Here is a 17,943-nt window from a genome sequence, read left to right as displayed (position 1 = left end):
TCAGAAGTCCATTCCACCATGTAGGTTCTGGGGATTGAACTCAGGCTATCAGGCTTAGCCGCAGCCCCTTTACCTCTGAGCCATCTTACCAGCCCCTGGCTTTTTATTTTGTGATACAGTCTCTTTAGATCACTTATGCTGGCAATTATGCCTCATCTTTCACAGGGGTTTAGGGATCTGAGCTCAGGTCCAGACTCCTGTACAGCAGGCACTTAACCCTCAGAAGAGCCGTATGCTAAGCCTCGAGATATGCAGTATCAGCTTTGCATTTTAAATCCCTGCCCATCTCTTGTTAATAGATAAAACCTGAGACACAAACCATTTTGATAACTTAATGAATCTTGATGTCAGCAAATGAGAGTTGACGCACCCTACTGTTAAGTGTCCGAAGATCTACTTGGTTCTCCTGAGCTGACAAACCTACCTTTTATCCATTGCATCTGTATTTCCCTCATGAAGGGAGATAAAAGCTCTTTAGAAGTTTCTAGGCATTGCTTTTCAGCCAAAAATATGTAATTGCTCATTGGACTGTCAAGAGCAATATTGAAGATGGGCAATTCCACTTGTAGCCTGCTCTGCCAAGAACAAAGATCCCGCCCCAGAGGCTGTAAGGGGAGGCACACTGAGGCAAAAAGGTGGGCAAGTGGCATTGAGGGTGCATCAAAGCTTCACAATGAGACCCTGTCAATGAATGAACAAATGGATGGATGGATGATGGATGGATGGATGGATGGATGGATGGATGGATGGATGGATGAAAGTCAAGTGGTTGGACAGGTGCTCAACAGCTAAGAGCACTGGCTGCTCTGCCACAGGATGCTTCTGTTCCCTGTCAGCTCTCAACTGCCTATAACTCCAGCTCCAGGGGATCTGACGCCCTCTTCTGGCTTCTGTGGATACTGCACATGAGTGAACTATATATGCACACATACATGAGAATAATATAAAACTTAAAGGGAAAAAATAAGGCCAGGTAATGGCTCAGTGGGTGTAGTGCTTGCTCTGCAAGCCCAAAGACCCAAGTTCAGTTCCCTAACTCCCACTTAAAAAGCCAAATCTAACAGCATGAGTCTGTAGTCCCATGCATTGGAGTTTGAGGCAGGAAGATCCAATGAACCTTGCTGACCAATCAACCTAATTAAACTCCAGGCTAAGGGAAAGACTTTGTCTCAAAAACTAGAGATAGAGAGAGGAAGAGATGGAGAGAGGAAGAGATGAAGAGAGGAAGGCACTTAATAACCACCTCAGGCCTGTGCATGCACACACAAGGGCACACACATGCATGTACCACACATGCACACAAACACCAACGCCAGAAAATAAAATAAGCAAATACTTCAGGGTGGGCTGAGAGCCTGGAGGGGCAGTGCATACCTGTAACCCTAGCACTGTAGAGGCAGAGATAGAGGAGTCTAGAATTCCAGGTCAGAGTGGGCTGTATATCGAAGGCCCGAGGCAACTTATCAAGAGCTTGTCACAAAATAAGAAAGGGATGACTACATAGCTAAAGAATAGAACTCCTGTCACACACACACACACACACACACACACACACACGGCCTAGGATTGAACCCCAACACCATTGAAAAAATAAAGAGAGAGTCATGTTTTCTAATAATTCTGACTTCATGAAGAGCCTTTCACACCCTGTAGTTTGAGCCCCAACAGCCAAACTCACTTCGCTGTCTATTTATATCAACACCTTCTGGAAGCTAAACTCCCACCCACTCCTGAACTCAGAAGGAAATGGACCAAAGTGAGCACCGTGCAGGGCTGAGGCTAGCCCAAATGGTGCTTTCTTTTCTTCATGACAAGCCTTTCCGTCTCTCAGAAAATGGTCACTTATGTCATCGGTGATACCCACATGGTGCTGGCCTTCACTGTTTTTCAGGAGGATCCCTGAACCCAGTGGAGAGCCCTCCTTTGTGGCCAATTTTCTGTTTCAGTTATTTGTGGGTCCACTCTCTGGCTCCCCAGAAAGCTTCCCTTCTCAAGGCAGGGCCACCTTGCCAAGGGCTCCTTTCTCAACCACTGGAGCTGGGGGATGGGGTCTCCTGTGTTCCCCACCCCCGCCCCAGGCAGGCCTGGAACTCATTATGTCGCAGAGCCTCACTGTGTAACCAGATCAGGATGGCCTCCAATCATACAGACCTGCCCATTTGGGGATTAAAGGCATTCATCACCACACACAGTTTGACTTGGTGTTTTAAAATGATCCCACTCTTTGGCCTTGGCTGACCTGGAACTTGCTATGTAGACCAGGCTGGCCTTGACTCCTAGAGACTAATTTGTCTCTGCCTCTAGAGTGCAAGAAACAAACCTATTCTATTTTAAAATTAAATTTATTTTAAATCAGACATTAATTTAATGAATTTAATTTAATCCAGGTAATTGCCTTTAATCCCAGCATATGGGAGGGAGAGGCAGACAGATCTCTTGTGAGTTTGAGGCCACTCTGGTCTTTAGCATGTTTTAGACCATCCAGGGCTACACTGTGAGACTCTGTCTCAACAAATGAATTTATTAAAATGAGTTTGTTTACTATTGTGAGGCTGTGCGATTCTCTCCTTCCTCAGTGGGCCCTGGAGATCTGATTTCCATTAGGGTTACACCTTTCCTTGCTAAGTGAGCTCGCCCTCTCCATTCTTGCTTTTGCTTTGTGATAGGGGCTCATGTGACCCAGGTTAGCCTCAAACTCACTGTGTAGTTAAGGATTACATTGAACTGCCTATCATCCTGTCTCTACCTCCCTGAAGCTGAGATTACAACACATTCCACCATCTCTGTTTTTCGCGGCCGCGGCATGCCCAATTGCAATACAACAGTTTGGATGGCTATTTTGTGAGCAGAGGTCAGTGACGCTCTGGCAGGGAGAGAAAAGGGGCATGCCCTTTGGGTAACCGTATGAGGGGGACAGTTCAAGTTTCTGTTTTGATCCTGTGTAGACAAGTTTTCCATCCTGAAATGCAAGGGTACTTGTTTGTGACAAGGTGGCCTCCCATTTTTATGTGGCCAAGGATAACCTGGGACTTCAGATTCTTCTCCCTCCGTCTCCCACGTGCTGTGATTACAGGCCAGAGCCACCAGGCCCTAGTGTTTGAACTTCCTGTGTTCAATCTAGTTCTCTACCAACTGAACTTCGACGCCACCCTTGTAGAGCAGATACTGCCAGATAAATGGCAGAAGACTTAAAGCTCCAGGCTTGCTAGGAAATTCAGGGGTGCCTGGACTTGTCCCGTTTATACGAATTTGACAGCCGTTGTTAAAGCAGGCGCAGGCTCCGAGTCCAAATCTGGGTAAATTTATAGTCAACTACTTAGACTGTCTAGGCTCCACCCTTAAGTGATAGTTGTCCCTGTGCAAATTGCGATTAGGTGACACTTCTATAAGTTGGGCCGGGCTTGCTCTGTCCGGGATAGTGACACTCAGCAGCAGGAGCTCAGAGCTTCAGTCTGCGCAATAACATTGGCCTGCACGTGGCCCGCCTGGAACTAAAAGGGAGCCCGCAGGGAGGTGGACTACACATCCCAACATTCCTAGGGCAGGGGTGGGGCGACACCGGAGGCTGACCCGGCCACCCACCCGGACCAGGCGTGCGCAGTGGTTCCTGGGAGTGGTGGGGCGGGTCCTCCCGGCTGTCAGCTGTGGCCCTAGGCGCCTAGGCAGGGTGGCGGTGGCCATTGGCGGACAGGAGGGCGGGGCGGGGTCGCCCGGAGCGCCTATACTAGGCCGTTCCTGTGGAGGTGAGCAGCCGGCCTGGGAGGCACAGTGTGTGTTGCAGCGATCCGACTTGCAGCAGAGATCCGGCTTGGCCCTGGGAGGAAGGCTGTGTGCAGCAGCAATCCGGCTTGGCCATGGCAGCGGCGCCTCTGAAAGTGTGCATCGTGGGCTCGGGGAACTGGTGAGCAGAGGCGGGTGGGCGGCGCGGTCTCCGCCTCCAGGAAGCCCGGGTTCCGGGCCGGCCAGGGCTGCTCGCCCGCTGCTTCAGCGTGGACACCAGGGCACCGCGGGTAGGCAGAGAGGCGGGCCTGCGATCGCCTGTCCCGGTTGGACACTGCACGGACAGAGGCCACGCCGAGGAACCAGAGCGCGAGGTGCCGGGCCAAGCTGGCCCGGGTGGTAGCGCGCACCGCGCCCGCGGGCACCTGTCTGCGCACTGGTAACCCTGCGGTTAGGGCCACCTGCTCGCCACGCCCGGGTACTTGGCAAAACAACCCAAGGGCGTTCTCCATTCTCCCCTGCCGATCAATCCCGTGGAGGAATTTGCAGAGGCTCAGTTGTCCTTACTGCAGTTTTGGGATTGGGGAAACCGAGGCACAGAGAGTGAGAAGGGTCCTTGCTACCTGGGACAGTGCTGGCTTCAAGAGACAGTTGTCACTTCCTCTGGCGAGTGGTTCCCAATCATGTTAATGTGGTATCCGAGAAGAGGGAACAAGTCCCCAACCGGCCTGGCTGCCGGGACGTGAGGGTCCCAGGGAAAGGTGTTTGCAGAGCTTCGCGTCACCACTGGGCTTATTTGGCTTGTAAAGTGCTTGGTGGGCTTTGAAGCTCCTCCAGTAGTTTCCATACCTTGGTGGCCCTTAACGCAGGAGAAGTTAGGGTCTCCGTGAGGAGGCAGGGTATGGTGTGTTCCAGACTTTTCTCGCGGTCCAGGGGTGGAATAGTTGAAGGCCATTCTCGTGGCTTCTGTCCCCTTCTGTTTTCCTGTGGTCTGACTCACACCACAGTTCAGGCTGCTAGAAGCGGTACTGTACTGGAGTCATCGGAGCCACCTGACTGGTCTTTGAAAACTTGGCTCTGAAAGGACTTTTGGAGGAAACCTTAGCTGGCTGTTCTTTTCCATTGCGGCTGGACCGGTGGCCTCTCCCCGGCCTCCTATTGCTGGCCTCTACCCTTGCCTTGGCCTCAGTCCTTTACCTGGTGCCTGGCATATAAAAAAAAATTTTTTTTTGAGACAGGTCTTACTGTAGCTCTGGCCTGATAGTTGCTGGGTAGACCAAGTGATCTACTCACAGAGATCTGCTATTAAAGACGATGCAAGGGCCACATTGCCCAGCCCCCAGCCCCCTTTGGTTATGGAGATGGAACCTCTTGGGTAATAATGAACGCTCTGTCGTGGAAGAGGCTCCTTACATCACCCACACTCAAATTATGTAAAAGTTACTCTGTTGCTAAGTTAATATACATAAACTCTGTGTGCTGTTGTAGATCAGACCCTGGGGCCTTGCTCCCAGGAAGCAACTCCATTCCCAGCCAGACTGCCATGTGTTTTGGTTTTTTGAGACAGGGTTTCTCTTAGCCTTGGCTGTTCTGGAACTCACTTTGTAGACCAGGCTGGCCTCGAACTCAGAAATATGCCTGCCTCTGCCTCCCAAGTGCTAGGATTAAAGGCGTGTGCCATCAGTGCCTGGCTCTGCCATGTGTTTTAAAAGCCAAGAGTTGTGGTAACACCTGCCTGGAATTCCAGTCCTTGGCAGGGCAGGCAGGGGAATCAGAAATTTAAAGTCATGCTTTTTATTTTTATTACAGTTTAATTTTTTTAAAGATTTTTAAAATTTTTCTTTTATATATGTAAGTACACTGTAGCTGCCTTCAGACACACCAGAAGAGGGCATCAGATCCCATTACAGATGGTTGTGAGCCACCATGTGGTTGCTGGGAATTGAACTCAGCACCTCTGGAAGAGCAGTCAGTGCTCTTAACCGCTGAGCCCTCTCTCCAGCCCCAGTTTGTTTAATTTTTATTTGCATGGATATGAGGTTTTGCCTGCGTATATCTGTAAGTGCTTGTGCCTGGTCCCTGCAGAGCTCAGAGGAGGGCAGAGAATTTCCTGGAACTGAGTTACAGATGGTTGTGAACCACTGTGCGTGCAGGTGCTGGGAAAGAGGATCTCTGCGAGAGCAACAAGTGCCCCTAACCACTGAGCCATCTCCCCATCTCCCCAGCTCCTGTTTTATTTCATTTTTGAGACTGTGTCTTGTTACTTGCTATGTAGACCAGGCTGGCCTTGAACTCACAGATCTTCCAGCCTCTGCTTCCTGAGTGCTGGGATTAAAGGCATGCGCCACCACACCTGTCCATTCCTATTTTTTTTTTTTTTTATTGTGTTTGTGTGAGAGTGAGAGTTCCTGTGAAGTCAGAGGACAACTTTCGGGAGTTCTTCTGTAAACTCTTGGGATCTAACTCAGGGCATCAGGCTTCTACCTGCTGCCCCACTATGTGCTTTTTGTGTGTTATCTGAGGCAACAGCAGAAAGCTTGTGCTCCATCAAATAGGACCCCTGACCTTCAGAGCCTTACAGAGACCTTCAAGTTGGCTTTACCACTTACAACATCAAGGTCACTGGAGAGAAACATCAGCTGCCTTGCTGGCTCTGCCACTGGACAAGCACCCATTATGTTGTTGTTTTGAGACCGGGTCCCATTTAGCCCAGGTTGGCCTTGTCCTAGTTGAGGATGGTTTTGAACTCCTGCTCCCCGGGCCTCCAACCCCCTGGTGCTAGGCTCACAGACAGCCGTTTCCTCTTCTGTGCAGCTCCACAGAGGGCAGCCCTTCTGCCAGTTTGTCAGGTGCAGGCAGAAGTGGCCCAGCTCTGCCAAGCTAGACTGAGCTGGAACAAGGGCTGTCAAGAGAACTTCTCTGGCCTTTCATGGAGGCCTGGCTGCTAGCCCGAAGCATCTTCATTCTGATGTACTTGGCTACATTCTTGGACCGATCCGGCTCAGGGAGCGAGTAGAACTTGGCCTGTGGCACAGCGATTGAGAAATGTTTGGAAGGTTTGGGCTGGCTGCCTGCCTCCATTACGGGATCAGACAGACAGTTGCTGGCTTTGGACCATCGCCTTTAGTACAGAGTACTCCAGGCCTAGACAGAGGATCCCCACTTCCTGAGAACTTCCCAATTTCGGAGACTGAAAACACCAGGGAGGGGCCAGAAGTGGGCAGAATGGCTCTGACTGTAATTGCTGCATATGGGGAACTGAGACAGGAGGAACACTACAATTAGAGGCTAACCTGGGCTACATAGTAAGTTCTAGACCAACCAGAATACAATGAAATCCTGCCTCAAAAAAATAGTTGGGGTATGGAGGGAGTGTTCAGTTCTGGATTGTACACATGCCAGTGTTTGCCCCTGGTGGGTGCTGTGTTCCTTAGAGTCCCGGCCCTCTTGATCTTTAGAGTACTGTGCTCATTTCTGGAACAGGACACACTACTAAATGATTCAGGTGTGAGATAAATAAGGGCTTAGAAGATAAGATTCAAAGATGCAAACTGTGAACTGGGGTCTGGCATAAGCCTACAGGTTACATTTTAAACAGGGTGGGTTTTGGGGGAGGTGGTCTTTTATAGCCCAGCCTGGCCATGAACTCAATATAAAGGATGGCTTAGACTATTTTTTAATATATCCCGTAGAGTTTTATTTATATAACTTTTAAAAAGAAATTTATGTATTTTTGTGGGGGTGGGTGTTTTGCCTGCATGTATATCTGTGTACCACATGTATGTTTGGAGCCCTTGGAGGCCAGAAGCAGTTCAGATCCCCTGGCTGGAGTTACAGACAGTTGTGAGCCACCATGTGGGTGCTGGGAATCGAACCTATGTCCTTTGGAAGATTAGCAGTGTTCTTAACCTCCTGGGTCACTTCTCCAGTCCCAACTTTGAACTCTTTTTTTTTTTTTTTTCCAGACAGGGTTTCTCTGTGTAGCCCTGGCTGTCCTGAAACTCACTCTGTAGATCAGGCTGGTCTTGAACTCAGAAATCCGCCTGCCTCTGCCTTCCATGTGCTGGGATTAAATGCGTGCACCACTACTGCCCGGCCCAACTTTGAACTTTTGATCCTTTCCCTCAACTTCCCCAGTGCTGAGATTACAGGGACGCCGCACCACGAGGGGGGTGGGGGGGATTTGTTGGTTGTTGCTGTTGCTTTGGTTTTGTGAGACAAGAGTTCACTATGAAGACCAGGCTAGACTTGAACTCAGATTTGCCTGTCCTGCCCGTGTGTGCAGCATGTGGTCCAGAGACTCCTAACACCAGGGTCACCTGCAGCTCGTCTTGGTGAGTTGCTCCTTAGAAAAGGGCAGATTGCCCCCCTGAAATGACTTCAGCCTTTTGCTCATTTCAAACATGAGCCAGCCCTTACGTCCATATCTGGTCCCAACCACAGCGGTTTGAGTATTTATATAAATAGAGGTGCAGTCACTTATAGCTAAGATGTAGCCATTACCTCTCAGGCCCAAGTGCCTCCCCCAAGCCAATTGATACCAGTGACTGTGAAGGTAGGCTAGGTAAGGTACTCTTGTCCTGGATGTAGGGACTGGGGCTAGGGGTGGGAGGCAACTAGACTGATGACAGAGAGGCCAGAGGAGTCTTGACCATCCATTGGAACCACGTGTGCAGGCAGGCAGGCAGGCAGGCATACACATACTCCTGCATACACACACACACACACAGCATGATGGCATACTCACTTGTAATCCCAGCATTTGAGGGGTGGAGGCTGCAGGATCATGAGCTCATCCTATGGAGGCCGTTCAAGGCCAGCCTGAGCTACACAGTGAGACCCTGTCTCAGCCTTTCAAGGGCTGGGGATAGATCACATTGGTAGAACACATGTGAGAACCTGAGTTTACGCCCTAACTGTTACAGGATATTTTAACCTGTTTACTGTTAGGGTGTGGCTCAGTCCTTAGCACACACCTTTAATCCCTCCGGCTAGACTACAGACTGGCCCTTAGTACACACCTTTAATCCCAAACAAGGAAGATAAAGTTAGTTTGTAGAAGGAAGCGCCCATGTTTGAAAGTGTTGTCCAATTGAAGAGCAAAGTGATGAATCAGAGGAAGATCTGACAGAAACCTATATGTCCAACTCTCTCAAAGACAAAGAGGAAAGGGAAGCTGCTTAAGGGAGAGACAGACAGACAGTACAGGAGGAAGAGAGTACACTACAGGATACAGACAAGTTCGTGGAGAGCGGTGCAGTAGAATTGAGAGAGAGACTAGAATAGAACAGAGAGGGAGAAGGAGGTGAGTTTACGGGGAGAGTTTCACAAAGACAGATCAGAGGCTCTTAGTGCCGTAGTGTTCTGTGCATTGTCCTTGCTGTTGTAGGACACTGATTTTCGGGAATATGTCCCAAATCTCTACAACTGAGGACTTTCTTTTGGTTATGAAGGAGAGAGAGAGAGAGAGAGAGAGAGAGAGAGAGAGAGAGAGAGAGAGAGAGAGAGAAAACAAGCTAGACACAGATGAAGACAGAAAGAGCAAGAGAATGAGAATGAGCCAGAAGATTAGAATTGATTGCTAGAGTAAGTTTGAGGCCAAGCAGTTCAGAGGCTGAGAGAAAAGCCAAATCGAGGTGGGAGAGGAGTTTGAACCAGAGCACTTGAGTTGATCCAGTCATCAAGATTCAGAAAGAACAGGGAGGGTGAGCCTATTCAGCAGTAAGTCTCAGAGGCTGAAAACACTCTAGACCTAGATTAGATCGCAGGGAGGCTGGAAGCATCCAGGGCTAGATCTAGGTTAGCAGATGGAGGCAGTAAGCCTCCCTGACAACCATTAAACAGGAGAATACAAGTTATTTTTACAAGAGACTGCCTAGAATTTAAAGCCAACCTGGACTACATAGTCTACATAGTAATTACTAGGCTAGCCTGGACTACATAACATTGTTTAAAAAAAAAAATCCAAAACCAAACAACAAACAGGTCTGGTGCCTACCTTTATAGTCCAAGCCATCAGGAAGCAGAGGCAGGCAGATCTATGAGTTCAATGCCACCCAGGGCTACATAGTGAGACTATGTTTTGAGACACTTGGTTCTGTCAAGCACTGTGTAGGCCAGTCAAGCCTCCAATTCTTTTTTGTTTGTTTGTTTTTGTTTTTGTTTTTTTGGTTTTTGAGACAGGGTTTCTCTGTGTAGCCTTGGCTGTCCTGGAACTCACTCTGTAGACCAGGCTGGCCTGGAACTCAGAAATCCACCTGCCTCTACCTCCCAAGTGCTAGGATTAAAGGTGTGCACTACCACTGCCCAAGTCTCCAATTCTTGTTGATCCTCCTGCCTCTGCCTTCCCAAATGCTGGGGTTACAAGCATGAGTCGCTACACCCAACTTGGACATGACCTTTAACTGCTGATATTGGGCAGATACCTCTGATCAGTTCAGGACTTCAGGGTGGCCCCAGTCTAGGGTGTCAAACAGAGTGTCCTGGCTGCTGACACTGAGGGCTAGGAAGCTCTCTCCCCTAACTCTACCGATCACTCCCTAATTTCAGACATACCTCAGGATACCTTTGGAATTCCAAATAAGGATTTATAGATGCAATTTGTCCAAAGCCTGCTGCAAAGCAGGGGTCAGAGGTAAGAGGCCTAGGGAGCTGGCTCTCAAGCTGCGCCTTAGGCTCCTGCCCTACCTGCATGGGAGAATGGGGTGTGGTTCTGGACATATGTTCCCTTCTGTGGTGGCCTGAGGTCTGTATTTTATACTGTTCATGAGTGATCTTCCCGAGGCGCTGGGGGGACCTGGGAAGCTGGCTTTTGTTGCAATTGGCTCTTTTTAAAATGTACTATGTGTACAACATTCTGCCTGCATATATGCCTGCAGGCCAGAAGAGGGCATCAGAACTCACTACAGATGGTTGTGAGCCACCATGTGGCTGCTGGGAATTGAACTCAGGACCTCCGGAAGAGTAGTCAGTGCTCTTTACTGCTGAGCCATCTCACCAGCCCCTGTCTGTCTGTCTGTCTGTCTGTCCTTGGTTGTCTTTTAAAACAATGTTCAACTCAATGTTGTGTTTTAGTTTAAAGAATTTACAGCTTAGTATTTTTGAGAATTTCCTCCATTTACATCATTTGTAATCCCCTGTCTCCCTCTACTCACTCTGAACATCATGAGTTCATTTAATTTGTTATGTGTAATATGTGATACACACACGTGTTTATATAACTACAACTGGCTGAGACCATTTAGTGTTGCTTCTGTGTGTGCCTGGAGAGGACTGGCAGCCATTAATTGCCCAGGTGGGACCTTGTGAGAGGTCACCATCTAACTTAGGATGTCAGATGGTGTCATTGTGCAGGCCTTGTTTATATGACTGTATATATAGGTTGTGCAAAAGATGTTCCTACCTTGACATATTTAGTGTGTGGGTGTGTGTGTGCCCACCGCAGCACCTGAGTGTTATGAGGCCAACTCTGGGGAATTGATTCTCTCCTTCCTGTGGATTCTGGGGATCCACCTCAGATAGTCAGGCTTGGCCCCAAGTGCCCTCAACCTACTGAACCATCTCGATGGCGTCTGTTTTGTTGTTCTGTTCTGTTGTTTGATGGCTCCTCTTTGTTGATTTGTTCTGGGCCTACAGCTCACCAAGTAGGCCCAGGCTGCCTGGCCAGCAAGTCCCAGGAACCCCTCTGCCTCCACCTCCCCAGTGCTAGGATTATAAGCCTGCTCCACCATGCCCAGCTTTTTAATGTGAGTTTTGGGGTTTAAACGCAGGTCCTTGAGTTTACAAGGTAAGCACAGTACCAGACTGAGCCATTACCCCAGACCACTTTGTTTGCTTTTTATGCTTGGAGTTTTATTATTATCTTTTGTGTTTCCATGGAGGGCTAAGGCCCATCTCACTGTATCCAGCCTGGCTCTGATCTTGCAGCCTTTTCTCCTGTGTGCTGGGATTACAGACATGCTACATGTCCGTTTATGGGCTCAGGCTTTCCTGGGTTCATGGTAAACATGCATTCTGCCAAATTAGCGCTGTCCCAAACTCTTGGTTTATAATTAACTAGCATCCAGCCGCATCACGCCCAGGAGTGTAACACACAAATGGAAACAAGTGTTTTCAGCTAGCGTCAGTGGGATGAGGAACTGGGCCCCCATTTCCCCTCCTGCCAAGCTTGAGAAACGCTGTCCCAGGCGGTAGCTTCTCCTTCTCATCCTCTGGCTACTTCTACCTGCTTTTCCCCCAGTTCTAGAAAAAGGAAGCAGTTAGCCTGGGCTAAAAGCAACAAAACCAAAGAGCACATTCTTCAAGAGCTCTGACCTAACAGCCTGAACTCTGGTCATGTGCACGTTAACGTCTGAGCTCAGGCCTACAACCCTAACCTCCTTCCTTTAAGATTAGAGGGATCTGTTACTTCATGGGGTCTTTTTCTTCCTTTGTGAGTGTGCACGTGTGCGCGAGGTATGTGTGCATCTGTATATGCATGCTTGCATGTGTGTACATATGCATATGGAATCCTGAAGCTGGTGTCAGACATTGTCCTCCATGTCAGCGTCTCCACGCCTAAGCCTAGAGCTCACACACTCCGGTTTGTCTAGCCACCCAGCTTGCCCCTGGGATCCCATCTCTGCCTGTCATGAACTGGCCATGTGGTCACCTCCCCTTCCTGGCTTCACGTGGGTTCTGGGGATCTGAACTTCAGTCCTCACACTGTGTGGCAATTGTTCATCCATGAGTCATCTCCCATCTCCCTAACCCGTCACTGGGTCTTTAGGTCACCGGGTCTTTAGGTGGCTCAATGCAGCCATAGGAAGTATCTTACAAGAGCAGGGTCTCTGTTCTCTGGATACTATGAGTGTCTGCTAAGAGTCTGTGTATAGATAACACTCAGCTGTGGAGGACCTGTCTAGCAGGAAACCCTGCCACAAACCTGTGATCCTATTGAGGTGGAGACAGAAGAGTTGGAAGTTCAAGCCGATCCTCAGGTCCTCTGCTACTCTGAGGAGTTAGAGAGCAGCGGGGACCATGTGATACTCTGTTGCAAAGGGAGGGAGGGGAGGCTTAGCCGGTAAATGAACTTGCTGCCTAGAAAAACAGTTTCTGCTGTGCTGGGTTTTGGAACCAAGGCTTCTTGCTAAAGTTGACTCTACCAATGAGCCACATCCTCAGCCATGTGCTGCCTTACGTGGGGGGTGCCCTTCCATGGTGCACAGTGAGCACTGTCCTCAGCAGTCACCACAAGCCCCGTGTCTCCCTCCCATCCCGCCCAGTGTCGTGCTCATATTGATTTTTGTTTTTTTCCCTGTCTCTGTGGTTTTGGCTTTAAACTTGGATAGCTTCTGTACACAGAGATCAAATAAACATTGCACAGAGTTGAATCTAATCGTAAAATCTTTCAGTTTTCACATTTGTATCTGAGTCTCTGGCACTCAATTGTACTTTAAAGGCCCTTTAACTGCAGAGGATCACACGCTGTGTTAATCATGGCTCTGCCTGGGTGGTGAGATGGGGTAATTCATGATGCTTTGGATTCTTTCATGTATTGCTCTTAGGACTGAAGACTAGACGTCGTTTAATAGAAACATCCCCGATTGCCCAGTGAACCTCAGCTCAGAGCAGCCCTGGGAGGGGCAAGGCTCAGGCCATAGAAAGCATGGCCAGGGGCTGGTTCTCCCTGAACCCTCTCCTTGGTTAAAGGAGAGAGCAAGAGGCTGGGGAATGGCTCAATTGGTGAAAGTGCCTACCCTGCAATCAGGAGGGCCTGAGTTATATCCCCAGAGCCCAGTGGTAAATCCAGAGTGCGATACAACATAATTTTAAATTGCATTTTAAAACGTACCCTTACTTGTATTTTATGTGTATGAGTTGCCTGCATGCATGCATGCGTACCCCTAGATATGCATTATCCATGGAGGCTAGAAGGCATCAGGTCCCCGGGGCTGGAGAGAACAGACAGTTGGGAACCAAACCCTAGTCCTCTGTGGGAATAGCCAGGGCTCTTAAGCACTCTGGCCCTTAAATTACATCCATTTCTTTAGGGTGGGGAGGAGAACAAGAGTCAGTTCTCTCCTTCCACCACGTGAGTCCTGGAGACAGAGCTGAGATCACCACACTTGCACACCAATCCATCTGGCCCACCCTGTAATAAGTCCCCTTTAGATGAAAAACTGAAGCCGAAGATGTGCCCCATCAGATTCACGCCCAGGGGTAGAGTGTGTGTGTGTGTGGGGGGTCCTTCTGCATTGCAGTTTTCTCCCACCACGATCTCAGTTAGATTTCCTTACCTCCAACTGGGAAACCCCCAAGCACCCCTTCAGTCCCTGCCCTGACATGGGTAGTGCTAAATGAGGTACTGGAAACTACACAGTGCCTGGTGGGCACCAGACCCGTGGTCATCTATCTGCCCATACACAGACCCTCAAGCCCTCTCTCCCTACCTGCCCTTCCTCCATGCCCTTCAAGTCCAAGCTTTCTTCCTGCTTCTTTCTTTGAGATAGGGCATCCATCAGTCTGGCCTTTATTGAACTCCTCTTTTTTTTTAATGATTTATTTGTTTTATGTATGTGAGTACACTGTGGCTGTACAGATGGTTGTGAGCCTTCATGTGGTTGTTAGGATTTGAATTTTTAGGACCTCTGCGTGCTCAGTCCCTGCTCGCTCCAGAGAGATTTATATACATAAGATTTATTTATTATACATAAGGACACTGTAGCTGTCTTCAGACACGCCAGAAGAGGGCGTCAGATCTCACTATGGGTGGTTGTAAGCCACTATGTGGTTGCTGGGATTTGAACTCAGGACCTCTTACCCACTGAGCCATCTCGCCAGCCTGGCCTTGAACTCCTAGTCCTACCTCTACCTCCCAAGTGCTAAGATTACAAGCCTGTGCCACTGTACCTGGTTTAGTGGTATCAAGGATGAAATCCAGGGCTTTGTACATTCTAGGTAAGCAGTCTACCAACTGAACGGTTGCTCCAGCCACTTGGTTCTTTTAGTGTCAGAAATCAAGCACAGAGCTTTGGTTTTTAAAAAAACATGTATTTATTACTGTGTTTATGTGTGTGCTTGCACATGTGAGAGGTGCCCCATGACACACCTGTGGAGATCAAAGGACACCTTTCATTGTAGGTTCTGGAGATCAAACTCCGGCCATCAAGGCTGCTGTGACTAGCACTTTTATTTGCTGAGCCCACCCACACCCGACACCCTGCGAGCACCAGGAGGCCCGACAGATGATTCCCATGAGCCTTTTCTTGTTCCACCCCATTTGCCCCGTTCTCAAGAACACAGTATTCAGGGGTGTAAGGTTTCCTGTGTGGAAGGCTGTCTGTCAGCAGTGGGGAAGTCTGTCATTCACATTGGGGTGAGACTTTGATTGATGGGTCAACCGTGCTCGCATAATTAGGTCCTCACTCATGAGCCCAGGAAACTCCCCAGGCTGGGCCCTGGGTCTGCTTTGGTTTGACACTGGGCAGCAGCTGCTGAGATCTCCTCAGGGAAGAAAGGCTTCACACAACAGCCACCAGCCAGGGCATCACCCTTCACCATTGCCCAGGGTCCGATCTCCGGGAGGGCACAGACAGACAGACAGACCTGTGGCTTCCCCTCCCGTGCACCCCCTGCACACAGCCTGAGGCCTATGCATGTATTGTCTGGAAGCAGATCAGCTTAAGGACTGACCGGCAAGGGCTCTTGGGAAACAGATCTGGGCTCAGCTCCTGCCTCTTGGTGCCCCCAGGGTCTCTGGGTCACACCTGGGCTTCCTTAGCTTCCTCACTTTGTCTGTGTTAGCTTCCTCACTTCGTCTGTGACGTGATGACATCTCTCCTATAGACTGATAAAAATTGAGGCCTTACATCAAGAACCCACCCATTTCCCACTTGACTATTTTTATCTTTATAATCTTTATTTTACATGGGTGTTTTCCCTGCATGCGAGTCTGCACCACGTGTGAGCCTGGTACTCTCAGCACCAGCCGAGGGCATCACAGATTCCCTGCCACTGGAACTAGAAGTGATTGTGAGTCGCCATATATGGTTGCCGGGAATTGAACCTGGGACCTCTGCAAGAGCAGCCAATGTTCTAACCACTGTGCCATCTCTCCAGCCCCCTACTTATTTGTTTGGTTGGCTGAGTTTTTTTGTTTAGTATTGGATTGGGGTTGTTTTTAAAAAGGGTCTCACAGACTAGCAGTGGTAGCACACACCTTGAATTCCAGCACTCGGGAAGCAGAGGCAGGTGGGTCTCTGATTTCAAGGCCAGCCAGGGCTACACAGAGAAACCCTGTCTCAAACAACAACAACAACATGGGCAGGCAGATTTCTGAGTTCGAGGACAGCCTGGTCTACAAATTGAGTTCCAGGACAGCCGGGGCTATACAGAGAAACCCTGTCTCGAAAAACCAAAACAATAACAACAAAAAGCAAGCAAACAAACAAAAAACTAAAGAAGAGGGCAGGGTATTGGGGAGAGAGAAGAAAGGGTCTCACTGCATAGCCCAGTCTGGCTTCGATCTCACAGAGATCCTCCTACCTTTGTCTACCATTTGGTTATGGTTTTTGTTTGCCCCACCCCCCATGGTTTCTCTGTGTAGCCCTGGCTCCCCTGGAACTCACTTTGTAGACCATGTTGGACTTGAACTCAGAGACACTCCTGCCTCTGCCTCCAAAGTGCTGGGATTAAAGATGTGTACTGCTATGTCAGACTTTGTTTTGTTTTTTTAAAGAAGTCTCACATAGCTCAGGCTAGCCTCCAACTCCCGCTATAGCCAAGGATGGCCTCAGTGCCTTATTCGCCACCACGCCCCCAGCTCCACCTGCCAGTGCTGGAATTACAAATTCATTTGCAAAGCATTGCAGAGTTGATTGTGTGTGTTTTGAGGCCTAAGGCTTAAGTTGTGCTTGCTTGTGTGGAGAATTGGATTTCATGCTTCTGTGTACACGCCCTGGACTAGGTTTGGTTCCCAGGACTTTCCTGGGATGCTGCTCAGCCCCTTCCCAGGTTATGGCCTATCTGGAGCCTCCCCAAGGCAAGGGCCAAGTAACTGAGCCAGGCCTCTGCCTACCACCAGTCTCTCTCATCAGCAGCACTGCAGCACTGCTTGTACACACACCCAAACACACACACTTTAAACGCAGGAATTCCCAAATCCTTGGTTTTTTGAGCACTCTCCATTACCTTTGCTTGTTTGAGTTTGAGATAGGGTCTCAATCAATCCAGGTTGTTCTGGAATCCACTTGAGTCGGTGACGGACATCTTCTGCTTCAGCCTCCTAAGTGCTAGGGTTACAGGGAGGAAATACCACACCTACTTTTTTACCATATTCTTATCCCTGAGCCCACAGCAGGACTCTGTATGTGCTAGGCAAGCACACTGCCGACTGAGCTACACCCCAGCCTCCTGATCTATTTTTAAACTTTGTACCAAATGCTGCCATGTTCCAGGGGGCATTTCCTATAAGAACAGAGTTTTCAGTGGCTGGAGGCTGATAACGCCACTCACTTGAGTGGACTTGTGCGGGCTCAGAATGGAAGTGTGAGACTTATGCATTTTTGCCTTTGAGTGAGTTTATGGTTTTTTGCCCTCCTCATTCCAGGGGATCAGCTGTTGCAAAAATCATCGGCAGTAACGTGAAGACCCTGCAGAAGTTCTCCTCCACCGTCAAGATGTGGGTCTTTGAGGAGACCGTGAACGGGAGGAAGCTGACGGACATAATCAACAATGACCACGAAAACGTGAAATATCTCCCAGGACACAAGCTGCCAGAGAATGTGGTAAGACTTGGCAGGGGTGGGGGCACATTTGGTTCCATCTCCTGGCTGGGGTCCTCTGAGTGGCACCAGGACCTGGGGACATAGTAAAGCAACCTTTGGCTGGCTCTGACTTTCTTGGATTTGGGTTGGTTTGTCCTTTTGAGACACAGTCTGTGTTTCTTCTGTGGATACTGTTGGTCCTATGTTACTACCTCTTAAAGTGTGTGTGTGTGTGTGTGTGTGTGTGTGTGCGCGCGCGCGCACGCACGTGTGTTCATGTGTGCTTGGAGTTCAGACATTGGATCCCTTGGAGGTGGAGATACAGGAGGTCGTGCTAGAAACCAAACCCTGGTCCTCCTCTCTTCACCAAGCTCTCTTCACCATGTAGCCACCCCTCTCACCCTCACCGCTGCCTCTTCCAAAGACAGCAGCCATATTGCATTAGACCCCTCCCCATTCTCTCTGTCATTAGTTAACT

General features: G+C 49.2%; 1 protein-coding gene across 1 annotated transcript in view; it reads left to right on the top strand.

Annotated features, from left to right (window-relative positions):
• The first annotated feature begins 3,626 nt into the window (after positions 1–3,626).
• Positions 3,627–17,943, top strand: part of Gpd1l (glycerol-3-phosphate dehydrogenase 1 like) — a 34,772-nt gene continuing 20,455 nt past the window's right edge. Inside the window, exons 1-2 of the mRNA XM_021172746.3 lie at positions 3,627–3,901; positions 17,309–17,486. Of these exons, the coding sequence (XP_021028405.1) occupies positions 3,855–3,901; positions 17,309–17,486 (225 nt within the window). The 5' untranslated portion in view covers positions 3,627–3,854. The remainder of the gene's footprint in view (positions 3,902–17,308; positions 17,487–17,943) is intronic.

This window comes from Mus caroli, unplaced genomic scaffold (genome assembly GCF_978045245.1).
Source record: "Mus caroli unplaced genomic scaffold, Mus_caroli_1 scaffold_11, whole genome shotgun sequence".
Lineage (NCBI taxonomy): Eukaryota > Metazoa > Chordata > Mammalia > Rodentia > Muridae > Mus > Mus caroli.
The sequence above is the reverse complement of the archived record's forward strand: the minus strand, read 5'-3'. Positions and strand labels throughout refer to the sequence as shown.